General features: G+C 41.6%; 1 protein-coding gene across 5 annotated transcripts in view; it reads left to right on the forward strand.

Annotated features, from left to right (window-relative positions):
- Window positions 1-17,080, forward strand: part of LOC138748605 (CCR4-NOT transcription complex subunit 3-like) — a 97,271-nt gene that overhangs the window by 36,984 nt on the left and 43,207 nt on the right. For 4 of the 5 annotated variants that reach the window (XM_069909084.1, XM_069909087.1, XM_069909085.1 and 1 more), the window contains 9 exons: window positions 17-84; window positions 1,263-1,330; window positions 4,046-4,120; window positions 5,868-5,957; window positions 6,976-7,104; window positions 9,343-9,369; window positions 9,840-9,908; window positions 15,078-15,297; window positions 16,697-16,839. In XM_069909084.1, coding sequence (XP_069765185.1) covers window positions 60-84; window positions 1,263-1,330; window positions 4,046-4,120; window positions 5,868-5,957; window positions 6,976-7,104; window positions 9,343-9,369; window positions 9,840-9,908; window positions 15,078-15,297; window positions 16,697-16,839 — 846 coding nt within the window. In that variant the 5' untranslated portion in view covers window positions 17-59. The remainder of the gene's footprint in view (window positions 1-16; window positions 85-1,262; window positions 1,331-4,045; window positions 4,121-5,867; window positions 5,958-6,975; window positions 7,105-9,342; window positions 9,370-9,839; window positions 9,909-15,077; window positions 15,298-16,696; window positions 16,840-17,080) is intronic. The other variant, XM_069909088.1, reaches the window with a different exon arrangement.

A 17,080-nucleotide genomic window follows, 5' to 3' on the forward strand; every position in this document is an offset into this window, starting at 1 on the left:
AAAACCTCTCTTGCAGCGCACTGGAGCATGGTTTTAAGGCACTGACTGATCGTTCAGTCATGGCTGATAAAAGGAAATTACAAGGTAAGATATTTTGTGGATTGTATCATTTTGTTAGGAAGGATCATTTGTACATGGTATATTAGTACTGTTTCTAACATCCTTATCTAAAATAAGAGGTGTCTGCCTGTGGAAGAATTTTGATTAAAGATATTAATTTGTTGGAGAATGTGACAGAGCCCTCATATGATTCAATCAAGTCACCATTCAGGACTAGAAAACACCACCAAAATGGTGGTCATTGTCTTTTATCAGTTCCTTCATACATAAACTCCTCAGTTGAATGTGATCTATTTCTTGGCTTTATGCTATCAGCAATTGTTCTGTATTGAGTTGGCTTTTTATTATCCAATAGGATCAGTAATAGAAGAATGAAAAGTTAACTTAGGTTGATATAATAAAGCACCTGAAACTAATTCTTAATCGAAGCTAAAGGACCTGTCAGATTGGCATCTTCACGATTTCACAACTTGATGGTAAATTTCATCTTGGTTTTGAATCTCCATTCTTGTAGCTGATGTGCTGCTTGGTTTTATTTGGCTTAAGGATGTCAGAAGAAGTTTATAAAGGCTATGATTGTAGATTTGGTAATGATTAAAAAACTGCTGGGTGAGGTCCTCTTTCTATATACAAAATGAAGAGAGTTTCCCAAACTCCAAACTTTACTAATACTTAAATTATAGTTATTGTAGGGTTCAAGCAGGCTCCGAGGGGAAAGTGAGTGCAAGAGTTGTTCAGGGAGCCGAGAAAGAAGTGACTCATAGACGTAAGGAGAAGAGGGAGAATAAAGCCATGCAGAGGGACAGTGTAGGCAATCCTGGAATCTCAGGTAAGATGTCAAGCATTGGGTGTGAGCTTGCTGATCGACAGGTGTGAGGAATTTGAAAAGTAGAGACACTGAGGAAAGTATTCTAATAAAATGCTTAGATATACCAGGTACAATTCTATATTATTTGGAATATAGCTATGTAAATGAGCTCTTAGCTGTATCTGTGCTGTCAATTAAAATAAATGATTGGAATCCTACCTGCCACGACATTGTCTAAAGTTGTTCTTGAAGGCTTTACTTGATGAAGTGATGTTCCATACTTGGTTTCCATTGGACATAAAGTGATTTGGAATATATGACCATTACGAGCTTATGTAGAAACTTCAATTCAAAAGACATGCTAATTTCTTCCACTTTTTCTTTAATCCCGTAGGAGAAATTGACCGCTGCTTGAAGAAAGTCAGTGAGGGCGTAGAAACTTTTGAAGATATCTGGCAAAAGGTAGAGCTGGTGAAAATTGTATCTATTCTTCTGGCCTATTGAGCTCGGAAATCCACAACCTTTTCATTGTGTGCTCTTTTCTCTTTTAAATTTGAATCAAATACAAAATTTGATCCTTATAATGCCCCTCTTATCTGTTTATAACTTGTAAAAGTAATGCAGTGCAGTAAAATCCCCATTATCTGGCACCCAATCAATCGGAAACTCAAACAACTGGCAAAAAAAAGGGGGAAACAAATAAATAAATAAACAATAGATTTTAAAATAAATAAAGTTTTAAATAAAAGTTTAAAATTGTATTCTTAATCTTAATGCATGTGTATTAGGGCATTGGCAGAGTAAGTCTTGGTCAATCAGAAAATTCATGTATCCCACATCGACAATCCCTGAAGGTGCCGGATACCTTGTTTAAACTAAATTGGCTACAGACTTGTGCGTTCCCTTGCAAATCATCCTCCCAACCCTGCCCTTGCCCAGTTCATAATGGAATAACTGTTGTCTATGTCAAATTACACTTGAATTAAGTTTGAAAGAACAAACCACATTACAAATTACAAGTTACTAATTTAATTTGCTTTTCATGGGATTCGTCAAAGGTGTCAATCATAAAATGTACATAATTTGCACTTAATTTGAATATGAGCTCTCTTTTTGACTACATAATTATTATTTTTAGTTTTCATAGTGCACTTTTGAATTTTATATTTGTAATTGTGGAGGGTTTTTTAATTACAAGATATTTGCTATTCTAGTAAAGTTTTTTGAATATTTTACTTTTGATTTTCCAAAGGCTCGTGTAAATCCATTAAACAAAATATTATGTTCTCTTTCCACGTCATATTATTTCCCCCTCCTTATACCCTCCCCTCCTATCCCTTAAATTCTACAAATACCAAAATATAAAAACACAAAAACCACCCAATGACAAAGACAACAATCCTCCTTGAGGCTGGGGGACCTTGGATCTTAAATAAAAACAGGAAGGGGCAAAAACACGTTGTTTGCACCACCTTCCCCATTTCATACTCTTAATCCTTTACCTGCTGGGATGGATTATTTCTTTTCTCTTATTCGGGGAGGGGGTGGGTGGGAATTATATGTGCCCCTCTGTGCCTCAGATACAGTTGTCACACTTCAACGAATGTGTCATCTCTCTTCTGTAAATTGTAGGTGATTTTCTCCAGGGGAATGCACACTGTATTTTTATGTTCCATCGTGCGATATTTAGCTTGGAGTCGGACTTCCACATAACCGCTATACACTTCCTGGCTACTGACAAGGTGACCTTCATAAACTGAATTAGGTGTTTAGACAGTCTAAACTGTACTTCCTCAATGTCCCCCAAAAGGTTCAACTCAGATCCTATTCTAGTAGAAAGTTAAAATATAAAAATCACACCATTGAGCTTGCTCATTATAACTTTTGCCAAAGTACCAATAGATTCTGATGGAACCCTAACAGCAATAAGCTAGCGAGACTGAAAATGACTCATTCCTTCTCATTCTGTGTTTGTGTCCTTTAGCCAATCTTTAATCAGTGTTAATATGTTACCCCCAAATGTTGTCTTTATTTTATGCAACTTTCCTTCGTGTGGTCCATTTAATGATTTTGGAAAACCCAGATATAGACCATAAGTCATAGGAGCAGAAACAGGCTATTCAGCCCATTAAGTCTACCCTGCCATTCATTCATGAGCTGCTCCATTTTCCCACTCAGCCCCATTGCCAATATGAGAGGGGATGGGAAAGCCTTCTCCTCATAATCTTTGATTAATGTGGTCACTTATTTATTACTTTAATCCTTAAAATTCTATTAGATATATTGAACAGGATTTTGTGTTCATAAGACTATCTCCTCCGTGCAGTCTAAGGCACTTCTGTCTATCCCTGTTCACCCACCCCCATTCATTATATCCCTCCATTTATTTCCATCGTTATCACTCATCTCCATTTCCAGTTAACTTTCTTCCAGGTTAGAAATGGTGCCACTCTATTTCTAGGTTGCATTAAATAAAATGATTGGGAGAAAACATGAGCAACAAATATCATTAAAACTAAACACTAAATACTCTAAATTCAGCTGCTGGCAAAGGAATTGCCTCTTGCAGGGTAAGTAAAATAAACAAAAATATATAATCAACTTGCACACTGGTGATCTGAGGCTGTACACAGTCGCCAGTGTACATTCAATTAAGTTTTCATGCAAGTACGTAAAGTATGGACAGCTTGGTTTTTAGATGAAGAAGCTACTGCATGATCCACAGCTAAAACAAAAAGTGTATCGAGAATGTGCGTTTTGAGATTTGGAGGGGGGTAGGTGATGGATCATTTTGAAGATGGTGTTGGATGGAAGAGACATTCACCATTACAAAAGAGTTCATTATTTTAAAGTCAAATTCAGTTGCTGGACTATTGGAGATACTTGTTGTTCTATTTAGAGTCACAGAGACAGAATCCATGTTAATGACCAAACTCGCATCGATTCTATTTTTCTCCTCACATCCCCTTCATTTCACTCAGATTTAATTGAATTTCATTTTCTTGAAGTACAGATAGGTAGTTGTTTTCTCCAAGCACTGCATTAAATATCCTGACAGGTTATCAAAGCTATATTTTAAGTGACCATAGAATAAAAAGAAACTCGAGGTGAGCTGGTGATGTGAATAGGTCAGATTTGTTGAGCAGTGACCCATTCTAACAATCTTCTTGTCATCAGGTTCACAGCGCAGCTAATGCAAATCAGAAGGAAAAATATGAAGCTGACCTGAAGAAGGAAATTAAAAAACTACAGGTAAGAAAATATAAGCAAAGCTTTGTTTGACCATGCACTGTCCGGAGAATTGACTAGGTTGATCTTTGCCACCTCTCTAGTAGTTACTAGGTTTGGTGCAACACCCATTGGTCAGAGTGGCGATCGCTGCCGGGGCTGATGGATTTGTGAATTTACATCATTGATCTCTGCAGGAAATAGCTTGTGGTTCTTTCCCATCCTACCCTCTCAAATTGGGATTTTTACTTCCACTCTGTGTATCAGGGAAGGTTGTGTTATCTAGCATCTGCAAGACTGATCGCATTGGTTTTTATCACACTCTTCATGGGGATGTGTGTGTGAATTCAGTCAGTGTTTGATGCACTGCATGGTAATGTGTAAAGCTTTTTTTTTGCACAGGATACATTTCATTATTTAATATTCCTTCCTGTTATTTATTGCTGTATGGCACCTTTGTGTTTTTCAGCCATATTGTTAAGTGCAGACATGAATGAAAAGTTAAGCAAGAAAGCAGGACAATAAAGCCGTCTGATATGTACATCACTAACAATATTCCAGACACAGAATTTAGCAGAAATTTATAATTCTGATGAGAAAATGAATGGCTTGATTTCTGTCAGAAACCCAACAGAACAGCTTTACACTATTCTATCAAATCCATGTTTGTCAGTGGCAAATTGTTCTGCTGGGATGACGCTGTTGTGTGCGTGAAACAGGCTTGATGGGTCCCAAGCGTAATGAGTCTGAACGCACCTTATTGAACAGTAGTTTTTATTTACACATGTAGGGGTGAAAGATACACACATATACACACTTGCTGGATTAAACAATACACTTGCAAACACTCGCAGGTGGAGGCTTTACAATCAAGTTACAACATACGATACTCGGCACCTCTTGATATCCCCAGCAGACACGGCTCTTATCTAAATAAACTAGGGATGCTAGGCACACAAGACCATAACTTCCAACCCTTTCTCTGTGCACCCCTTACCAATGATTCTTCAGCATTGCCTACGGTTCCCAACCTGGAGTGGAGCTTGGGTTTGTCCTAGAAGAGCATGAGGCAGATGGCTCACATACAGTGGGCTTTATAGTGCCATCAGCTTAAGGGTCCAGCCCAGGTATCAGTGAGACAATTCAAGGGGTCAATTAGCAGATGTGCACTGACCTGTGCACATCTGGCAGGTGAGGTGACTTCCAATCAGGTTGCAGATGGAGAGGTCACATGCCCCTCCGCAATCCACATTCTCACCAAATTCCAGGCAGAGGGGTCACCTGACCCTCCATGATCCATACAACAGATTATTTGCAGCTTTACAGGTCTCTCCCAAGCACATTGAAGAAACTCAATGGGAGATCATGTCATTCCAAGGCCTTGGAGCTCATTGAAAGATGCACAATGAACGGGTAAAGACTGGACGAATGTTTTGATGTATGGAATCTGGACATTTTTGGCAAAGCCAGCTTTTATTACCCCATATGGATAATAAGACAACAAAACAGAAGCAGAAATATAGGCTATTCAACCCATTGAGTCTGCCATCGTCCTTGAAAAAATGGTGGTTTCTTTCTTGAAAAGGTGGAATGGGGAAGAGGTAGGAGAAGGGGAGGAATGAAGGTTAACTCTGTGTTCCTTCCCCCCCCCCCCTCCTTCCCCTACATATTTTCACTCAAATCACTTGTCCATGATTTTCAGCCCTTCTGAAGACACCCCATGCACTTCATTTTAACTTACCACTATCGGTTTAATGTTTTCTGTCCACAGAGGTTGCGAGACCAAATAAAGACATGGGTGGCCTCCAACGAGATTAAAGACAAGAGGCAGCTGCAAGAAAACAGAAAACTAATTGAAACGGTAATGTATCACCATGCACCACTGAGTGGCAGTGCTCCACTCCCCAGCAACTATTTGTTTGTTCATATCATGACTGGGTATTTCCTGGTACCATTCACTGCCTTGTCCCGATCATCTGATGTAATCTCATGTTCATTGTAAAAACAGCTCATTCTTACACCTGGGAACTTTCCCCAAGATTTGCTATGATTCTTAGTTATGTCAAACAGCATGAATAAAATTGACTCCCAGAAAATTGTTCTAAAACACAGTTATAATGCAGGTTCAATTTAGTGAATCAGAAAATCTGTTGTCTGGACTTTGTCAATTTTGCCCTCCCTTTTCTGCACTCGTTAAAAAAAAAATTCCCTTTGCTTCCAATGTCCAGATTGACATTGGATGACTATCCTTAGGAAGACAGCAAGATTTTGTGTGTTTCTCACTGTTGTATTTAGTATAGCTCACTCAAAAAGTTCCTACTTCCTGCCAGTTCTCTGCAAGATTACACAGATACCCCCTCATTCCTGTACATTTGTGTAACCTTAACACTTGGCTGTGACATACTGAGTTCAGAGATGTGTGCACATGGCATGCTTGGCAAAGCTGAGTGAGAATCGCTTTTTATTGAAGTAATTTGTTTGATGTATTTTGGTGATAATGTTATATGAATGCTAAGGTTCTAATTGAAAAATGATGAGGTCTAAATAGGCTTTGTGTATTCCCGTGTTATCCAGAGCTTTCAGGCTTGAATGCTGGGCCATCTTGACATTCAAATCTCCTGGCTTCTGTTATTGGGATCTTGACCAGTTCTCCTACATTTGTTTTTCATTGTTCAGTCTTCCACCTAAGAGTGAGAAGAAAATATCTTGCCTCCCTGTGAGCAAAGTCATGTCACTCGGTCTCGGAGGAGTCTGTGGCATATCCTGGTCAGCTGAAGGAGGTTGACTGTCGGGAAGAAGTGGGCTGGGCTGCAGAGAATGCAGGGTACAATTTTTAAATCTGAGTTTGTAGTTCAAGTATTTAAATCTTTTCTATAAAGCAAATGGAAAGGTTCAAGATAGTGGAGAGAGAAACAAAGACCAAAGCCTATTCTAAAGAAGGGCTGGGATCGGCGACAAAGGTGGATCCTGCACAGAAGGAGAAAGAAGAAATCTGTCAGTGGTTGACGGTGAGTGATGGCAGAGCAGTCAAACTTTCCTGAGGCACACACTTTGCAGGCACACTTTGATCATTGAAGAGGTCCCGATGCTTCAGAAGTGGTGAGTCCAAAGCTTAACTTCTGAAATGCTCCTGCAATCTATCCCTTCACTTTTACAACTTTTAAATTCATTTTTTTCTATTTGCTTCATTTTGACTTCATTCTTACCCTCTATTTTGCAGTGTAAATCAGCTGATGGTGTCACCTTCCACCTGCCTGGGACGATTTATTAAATTAAAAGTAAAACATGAATGTCTGCAGACCCCGTGGTTGAAGTAAAAACACAATGCTGAAGAAACTCAGCAGGTCCAACAGTGTCCTTTATGTAACAAAGGTACAGAACCAACCTTTCGACTTGAGCCCTTCATCAAGGTATGAGCAAGATGTGGATAAGCGCTCAAACAAAATAGTGAGGAGGAGGGCAGGGAGGAGCACAGGCCCAAAGGCAGGAGATAATAGGTGGATAAGGAAGGGAGGAGGGGCACACCAGCAAGCAGGAGAAGGAGGAAGGACTCTGTAAATGGAGAGGGAAGGGGGTAGAGAGCTGGAGGAAAGAAGACAAAGGGTCAAGGGAAGGGAGGGAGAATGGAGAGAAGATTAGCAGAAACCAGAGAAGTCAATGTTAATGCTATGTTAATGTCTGGGAGTGCCCAGGCGGAAAATCAAGTGTTGTTCCTCCAATTTATGGGTGGTCTGAGTGGGAAGGTTCAAGTGGCCATAGGCAGGCATGTGAGTATGGGAGTGGGATGCAGAATTGAAATGACTGGCCACTTGGGAGATCCCTGTCACTGATGCAGACAGAGCAAAGGTGCTTGGTGAAGTGATCTCCCAGTCTGTGCCCAGTCTCTCTGATGTAGAGAAGAGCACAAAAGGAGCAGCAGATGCAGTAGATCACTCCCAGGGATACCCGTGAAATGTTGCTTCACTTGAAAGGCCTGTTTAGGGCCTTGAAGGTGGTGAGAGAGGAAGTGTGGGCACCAGTGGCACTTCCTACGGCCACAGGGGAAGGAGCTGGGGGGGGAGGCGAATGCGATTGGTGGAGGAATGAGTGCACGAGGAAGTTACAGAGGGGGAAGATGTGTCTAGTAGTGGGATCATGTTGTAAGTGGCAAAATTACGGAGAATAATGTGTTGGATGCAGAGGCTGGAGGGATAGTAGTTTTGGACAAGAGGATTTGTGTTTGTTATGTCTGGGGGCAAAGGGGGCCAGGGCAGTGAGTGGGTAATGGAGGAGATTCGAATAAGGGCTGAGATGATGGTGGTGGAGGGGTAGCGATGTTTGTGGAAGAAGTCAGACACTTCAGATGATCTGGACTGGAGGACCTCATTTTGAGAACAGATGCAGCAGATAAATTGTAAGAAGGGAATAGAATCCTTGCAGGGGACTGGGTGTGAAGAAGTGTCGTCAAGGTTTTTCCATACCTTAATGAAGGGCTCAGGCCCGAAATGTTGTTTATACCCTGCATACTATATCTTTGCTATATAAAGAATATTGTTTGACCTGCTGAGTTTCTCCAGCATTGTGTTTTTACATAAATACTAATTGTTGTTTATGCTCATGCTGGCAGTATAATATCAGTGCCTCCTCTGTGGATGACTGTTTTATTTTCTGCTGCGGTCTCTCGCCCGCCCGAGTCACTCCCACTTATGAGGTTACATGCTGAATGCAGCCACTACGTGTTTACCCTGCAAGTGGGTCTGCATAGGGCATTATCTTGGTATGCTCACACAATGTTGTCATAGAATATTAGGGGAGACTGTTGGTCTGTCAGTCAGGTAATATCTGGATTTGATGCTTGTTCTAATTGATATTGTTCTGTGAAAATAGTCTGCTTTGTAGTTAAATTCTCTCTGTCAGTATTTGTAACGATTACCTTTGAGTAAATAAACCTTCTACGAAATTAGGGTTAGAGAAATGTGAGGTAAATTACATTAACTCCTGCTTTGGACCAAATATTCTGGTAGTCTTTGTTGAATTTTTGCTTTCTGACCATGTGGAGAATATGTTGCTACTTATCAACGATTCAATATATTATTGTCAACATCAGGTGTTCCCTTTTGTCTTGTCTTGTACCACTAGCCTTTGGCAAAGGACTTTTGGCAACAGTCTTATGAACATAGTTTATAATGTTTAAAAAGTGATTCTAATTAATCTCATAATTTTCTTTTCTTCCCTCCCATGCCACAAACTACCATCTTCCATTTCAGAATACGATAGACTCATTAAATATGCAGGTAAGTTGCATGGCTAATTTAGTTTGAGATAATTTTAACATTGCAGTTATACTTGATTTATTTGTGAGTACCAGGTACACAATCTTTTATCCGGAACCCTTGGGGGATTATTCCAGATTTTGGAAAGCCAGATTTAAACTCACCCGAATTGTGCTGCCGTATCCACCCCCAACCCCTTCCGGTCGCACTGCCATCTCCCCACGCCCTTGCCCATCTGACTCGAGCTGCCGGTCTCCACCCCCCCCTCCCCCCTTTTCCCGCCCGACTCGCATTGCCGGTCTCTCCCCCTTGCCCACCCGACTCGCGCTGCCGGTCTCTCGCCCGCCCGACTCGTTCTGCCGTCTCTCCCCCCCACTTGCCAGATTTTGGAGCTTTCCAGATTTTAGATGTCCAGATAAAGGATTGTGTACCTGTACCTTGCCATGTTGTGCAGAGCAGTAAGGTACTGGTAATCATGTTGTTGTTCCCAGGTTGATCTCTTTGAAAGTGAAATGGAAACATTGTCAGCTGTGACGAGGAAAAAAAAGGGTGAAAAAGAGGTAGGATTAAGTGCTTTTGTACAGGCCACAATTAACCTGAACATGTGTGCCTGTTCACTGTACAGTGGGGCAGCATGGTTGGTTAGTGGTTATCACAATGCCTTTACAACACCAGCGATTGGGTCCGGGTTTTGAATCCTGTGCTCTCTGTAAGGAGTTTTTACATTCTCCCATGACTGTATGGGTTTCCCCCAGGGACTTCAGTTTCCTTTCACCGTATCAGGGTGTAGGTTAATTAGGTGTAAATTAGGCAGCATGGACTTGTGGGCCAAAATGGCCTGTTACCGTACTGTAGGTCTAAAATTTAATTTTAAAGTTTAAATTTTAAAAAAATTTAATACTTGAGTTAAATATGAAAATCTGCAAATGCTGTGATTGAAGTTTACACAAAAATGCTGGAGAAACTCAGCAAGTCACACAGCATTCTTTATATAGCAAAGATGAAGATTTGCTGTCAGCTGAAATTACCCAGCGTTCCCTCAGCCTCTGCAGCCACACAACCAGCTGTCAGTTCAAACCATCAGCAACCTGAGCCTTTCTGTTACTGCACTCCTCACATTCCTGTGTTCTCCCATGCAAACTCCTTACATCACTGGTGTGTAATCCTCTGGATACATCTTGCATTCCCAAGCATTCTATATCCCTGTTACCCATTTAGGGTCCCACATCTCTGCTGTGTTCCGCTCTGAGTATATCTCATATTTCAGTTACTGTAGAACCCTATGTATATCCTTTGTGTCTTTTTCCTGCAAATTGTGCATGTGTCATGCCTGTTTACTGAAATCTTCTGTTTATTGTGGGGGGTTTTTGCACTACCATTGTTTTAATTCTGCCTTGCCTGCGGGAAAAATAACCCCAGAGTTGAATATGGTATCATGTATGTACTCTGACAATAAATCCAGATCTAATCATCGATTTTTTTTGTCTCACACTTGATACTGTGAACTCCATTACATCTCCATGAAGAGGCTATTGAACTTTTACAACAAATCTTTCTACATATTCATTCCCAATTTATGGTATTCTTCATCATGGTTAATTGTGATCATGTTGATGGCCATGAATATTGACTCATTATTCAGCAAGTGATGGATCCCACAAGAACATGTTGGTAATGCACTGAAAATTCCTCAAATTATCCATAGTCATTATCCATAGTCCCTGCCACAAACTGCCTCTTTGCCACCATCTCTTCTCTCCAACCACAGATTCTGACAAAACCAGGCTATTAACAAATGCAGAGAACCTTGTTCCACCTAAAGCTCAGCTTCTTACCTATCTCTTTGTAGGCGTTTTAATGTCGGGCCCTCCACTTTGAGGCCGGCTCCAAATGTGGATAAAAATTTTAAACTTACCTGTTTATGGAGTAGCCTTTTAGCGCTGCTCTTTGGCGGAGCAGCGCCTTGGTGCTTTGTCCAGATTTGCTGTAGGTGGGGCAACTGTTGCTGTTGCGCCACCCGCCATAAAAATGCAGCAGAACAATGGCCGTCTTCCCTACCCATAAACCCCATGCAGCTGAAACCACCCTGTGGTTCCCAGAATGCTTCTAGCTTCATGGGGGATTATGGGAAGGGTCGATGGCCATTGCTCTGCCACGTATTGAACCGCTGGTGCCAATGAGCAGCCCCAAAGGCTGAAGCAGCCTGGCCGCCCCTGCCCTGAGGGTGTCATGGAGGGAGAGTGGTGAGTGAGTGTGAGAGAGAGAAAGAGATGGGTTGTGGGCTTATGGTGCCATTGGAACATCATCAGCATGCAAGCCAGCCACTTGGAGCAGATGTACCTTTATGCAGCGAGGTGAAGTGCACTGCTCCACCTCTAGCACTACCTTGGAGAGGGATTGGAGTCGCCACCTTGCAGTCGCTCGCGGACCTTTTATGAAGGTAAGTTTTCTGACATGAGGGTGGAGAATCTCCGCCTTTACATTCGGATTTGTTACCTTCTCTGTCTCTCTCGTACGTGCACACACACATACACATCCTCACCCACATACACCCCAACACTCACACACCCACCCCCACATTCATGACATTTCTCTTCATCCCTGCCATGTTCAGAGAGGGTAAACCAGTTCTGTCCTTCCTCAAGTCACTAATCCAAAACACGGGCCCATCATATCTGGGCAAGCCTCATGTGCTCTCCCTGAGACTTTTCAAATTGTAGGCTCCATCGTGCAACCTTGACAATGGGTAGACAGGCAAAGATGGACAGCCTGAAAGGTCCCTGTTCATGAGCACATTATACTTTTGGTACCCATACCTAATTATTGAGTGTACACACAGCCCAATTCTGGGTGTGCCAGAGTAGGATCAACATTAATGCCCACAGAGTTTCCTGTGTCTTCCAGAGACTCAGCAATGTTTAAACCAAAGAATTCCTATATTTGCATAATCTATTCCTCATTAATTGATCACTGATCTCCCGATGCCTCATCTTTAAAATTCTCTTTCTTGTGTTTAATTCCCTTTATGCATTCCACCTCTTATTTGTGTAGTCTTCTATTCCTAGCTGACCTATTGCATTATCTGCCTGCTTTTCTCTCCAAACACCACATTATCCTCTAACTCCAACACCACCTTTCCTCTACACCTTCACGCCCACTCTCTTACCCCCTCCCCTTTTAACCCATTCACCCCTGATTCAACACAACCCTTCCAGGCCTGTCAACTCACAATTTTCCTGGCTTGTCAGCTCACCCTTTCCTGGCCTTGCTAACTCACCCTTTCCTAATCTCAACCTGTCCCTTTTGCCAATGCAAACTGTTCTCTCCGATCCATTTCCTTCTGATCTTGCCCACACCCCTCCCACACTCTGTGTGTCCTCACACCCTGTCCAATGCACTGCCTGGTACCCCAAACACGTGAATCTGTAGGGGCCATTTATTGCATTTGGTGTTCCTGATGTGGCTTCCTGTACATCGTGGAGACTACTACGTGCAGACTGGGAGATCACTGTTGAGCATCTTCGCTCTGTCTGCTGTGACAGCAAACACCTCTATTGGCTAGCCGCTTTAATTCCACACACCATTGCCATACTAACATATCTGTCCATTGCATCGTGTATTGCCACGTTGAGGACACCCGCAAATTAGAGGAACACCACCTTATGTTCTCTCTTTATTGTCTCCAACCAGACAACATTTTTTAATACTGACTTCCAATTTCCTTTACCCCCCCCCTCCTGCTCTCTCTCTCCCTATTCCTCTGTCTTGTTCTTCCAGCTCCCCACCCCTTTCCCTTCCTTCTATCCTTTTATCCCTCTGTCCTCCCCCTATCACTTCTTAGCTTCCTTCTCATCCCCCCCCCACCTGTTACCTCTTGCCTATTAGTCTGTACTCCTCCCCCTTGTTATTCTTCCTTTCCCCACCCCCCCCCCTTTATATTTGTGCTTCTGCCTGATATTCTGTCCGACAAAGGGCTCAGGCATGAACTGTTGTCGGCCTTTGATTTCTGCATGACCTGCTGAGTTTCTCCAGCGCATTCATGTAATGCACAGCAGGGAAATGATCATTGGTAATGCAATTTATCTATCTCTCAATGTTTCTGAAATAGAGTTCATCTCATCTTTATCTCATTGCTGTTTGTGGGGATTTGCTGTGTGCGAATAGGCTGCCAGGTTTCCTGCATTGATACCACCATCTGAACTTCTAAAATCCTTGATTGGGTGTGCAGCATTTTGGAACATTCTGAAAGGAATGTGAAAAACGCTGTAGAACTGTGTCCTTTCTTTCAGCGTGGAATGCTTTTCATTTCCAAAGGTGCTATATAAATGCAACCTGTTACTATTCATAGTCTGAATTAGTTCAATCACCAAAACTATTGTTGAAAGCAAGATCTCTTGGACATGTTATTTATTGCAGTGCTTGTAATGAATGTGTTTTCAAATAGTAGGTCGGCATTGTAAGTGTTGAGCACACTGTTATGTCCTTACCCAGTTTAAAAGATGCATCATGTTATTTCTACCTGGCAGCCAAGCCACAATGGATTGTTTGCAGAGGTTCGTCGGACCTCCACCAAGGTTTCATGTCAAGCCCCTGTGAATGTGTCACGGGTCATCTTGGCACAGTTCTTTGCATTCTCACCTTTGGTGGGTTCCAGCCATTATCTTGGTTCAAGCCATGAGCCTCAATCTTTGCTGACCCTTGTATACAAGACCAAGTACTGGAGTGTTCGATGTTCCAAATCCTGCTTGGGACTTTAAACTAAATCAGCAAACTCCCTATTCAATAACTATAATGTACCATGGCACTTTTTGAAGATAGTGTTTTCTTCCAGTGTCTGGGTAATATTCGTCCTGGAACTAACAGCTCAAAATCAGATTGATTGGATTTTTCACTGTTGTTTGAGGTTTCTTAATTTATGCAAACGAACCTTTCTGTTTCCCTCTAAAGTGCCTGTAACAGCATTTCAAAAAGCATTAAATTGGCTGAGGATTTGGAAAGGGATCCCATTTTTTAAAATTTAACATGGTATTTTGATATCATACATTCCAAATCTATATAGAAATGGAGAGAACACTATTAATCTAACTGAACTTTATTTTATAGTCTACCATTAATAAAACAAAATGAGTAAATGTACACAAATCTTGATAAAACAAATAAAGACAATTGACGACCAGCCTTTTGAGCCTGATTATTGTAAGGTAAAACATCATGAGATGGGAATGTGTAAGGAGTTACCCTGTACAGGGCTGTAACAAGAAGGGGAGGTGTCCTTGTACTCCTGTTAGGTAAAACATCATGAGATGGGAATGTGTAAGGAGTTACAGGGAGTGTTTGGGAGATGGACAGGGCTGTAACAAGATGTGAATGCATCCTTGTACTTACAAGATAAGAGAGACATTGATGGATTGAGAGGCAGGAAGCTAGCAGGGAAAGGATAGCAACAGTTTTAGTAATTGGACAAGTAATGATATGATGATGTTCTAAGCACGTATCCAAGGGTATAAAAAAATCACCATTTTGCTGATAACGGCAGAATGCATTCTCCGACTAACATGGTTAGTCGCAAGTGTTACAATCCGGTAATAAAGAACAAAGAACCCTGATTTCGACTCAGCCTGGTGTTTGTCTCACTCATTCATGAACAAAGCAGACCTAACATTATGTAGTGAGATTAAATATGATCTGATACTCAGCCTTTTACCTAACCCGTGGAAATCTTTCTACAGAAACAGGACAGGCTAGAAGAATTGAAGCATTACATCGAGAGACACAGGTACCACATTAAAATGCTGGAAACTCTCCTACGCATGTTAGATAACAGCACAATAGAGGTGGACCAGATTAAGAAGATCAAAGATGATGTTGAATACTATGTTGATTCCTCTCAGGACCCAGACTTTAAAGAAAATGAGTTTTTATATGATGACCTGGATCTTGAGGATATAGGTAAGATGATTTTTAACCAGTCAATGGAAAGAATGCTTTATTATGCAAAGTGCGCGTGTGTGCGTGCAAGCAGTTCCCCCCTCACCTCACCATAGCGCAAGACTTTAATATTGTGAGGTCACCATCTGTTAATTTCAAGTCTGAATAGGAATTCATCTGCCTTTTTGTTTTAACATATTTGGAATATTTCACTCTTTAAACCATGTAAAATGACCAGGAAACGGTTTTGTTAGCGCAGCTAACTGCATGGGTTACCTCTGGGCACTCCGGTTTCCTCCCACTGTTCAAAACATATTCGGGGCTGTAGATCAATTAGGTGTAATTGGCAGACAGTTGAGGATGAGGAAGATGGTTGGTGGTGGTTTCCTGGGCATATATCCAAAGAAGTTGTGCTTTTTTTGCCATGCAGAATTGAAGTCTCCTGTTGATCGGCATCTCATGACATTGCCATGATTGAAGTAGATAGCTATGTAGAAATTGGTTATGAGGCTTGGAGATTCGTGAGTACTCTGGAGAGAGAATACCATAATGAATTTGGAGCATGAAAGAAGGAATAAAGATTCAAGGGATGGAATGATGTTGCCACTAAATAGAGTTAGCAAGATGTCTTGTTGGAAATCACAGTAACTTTATCAGTGGCTCTATTAGCACAATGCAGTAATAGGGTTTGAATCCTGTGCTGTCTGTAAGGAGTTTATACGTTCTCCCTGTGTCTGCATGGGTTACCTCTGGGCACTCCGGTTTCCTCCCACTGTTCAAAACGTATTCGGGGCTGTAGATCAATTAGGTGTAATTGGGTGGCACAGGCTCATCGGCCAAAGGGCCTTTGACTCTGGTATAGGTCTAAATTAAATTAAATAAGGTTTAAACTGAAGCACCAGATGATGATATCTACTGAAAGATTTGTGATTGGATGAGGTCAACCTGGTGATCATTGAATGTTTGGGGAAAACCACCATTGTAGTTACACATGTACTCAATCGAGTGAGCAGCAAAGAGCTGAACAGCTGTTACAAGTAATTTTCAGTGGTTGGTTACTATTGACAGAAAGTGTTGTAATAGACAATGTGATACGGAAGAATACAATTAAGAGCTTACAGAAGAAATGAGCTTCTAATCTAGCAGCCAGCTGAGCCTGTTTGGAGAACAGAACTGAGAATTATCTTATTTAGCTGGTTAATGAAGGGTTGAGAGCAGCCCTGTGATTGGCTGCTTCCAATCAAAGCAGACTTACAGGTGGAGCTAATTCAACCCGGGCACTGGGAAGTTGTCCCATAGTGCTGAGTCAGGAGGAAGTCCGTTCTCCATTCCTGCAGAATTACAATGCCTTGTTAAAGATGGGCAGGCGCCTGACCAATTACACCTTTCAATTTTAATTTACTTCATTCAATCTTTTCAGCTCAAACATCAATAATGGCAACGTCACCAGCAAGTAACAGTAACAGCAATGTGGAAGATGAACTTTTTAACCAATGTAACAGCACTCCCACCTCGACCACCTCAAGTTCTCCGGTACCCCTCAGTCCAGCCAACCAGTCAGTGGTGAGTAATGACATCTCCTTTGTGCTAGATGTGAAGATTCAGATTTGCAAGTGTTTGAGAGGAGAACCCGGCCAAAAAAAAAAACAATGTCACCCAACTCACCAAGGCCAGAAAGAATTGAGTTTGTTGGGGAAGAATAAAGTCCTGATCCAGAAACTTCCTAGTCCTGTAATTCATGACTATTCTGTCACAGCACCTCTCTCCAACTACGGGTCGTATCAAGTTGTGGGTATGTTATTAC

This window comes from Narcine bancroftii, chromosome 13 (genome assembly GCF_036971445.1).
Source record: "Narcine bancroftii isolate sNarBan1 chromosome 13, sNarBan1.hap1, whole genome shotgun sequence".
NCBI classification, from domain to species: domain Eukaryota; kingdom Metazoa; phylum Chordata; class Chondrichthyes; order Torpediniformes; family Narcinidae; genus Narcine; species Narcine bancroftii.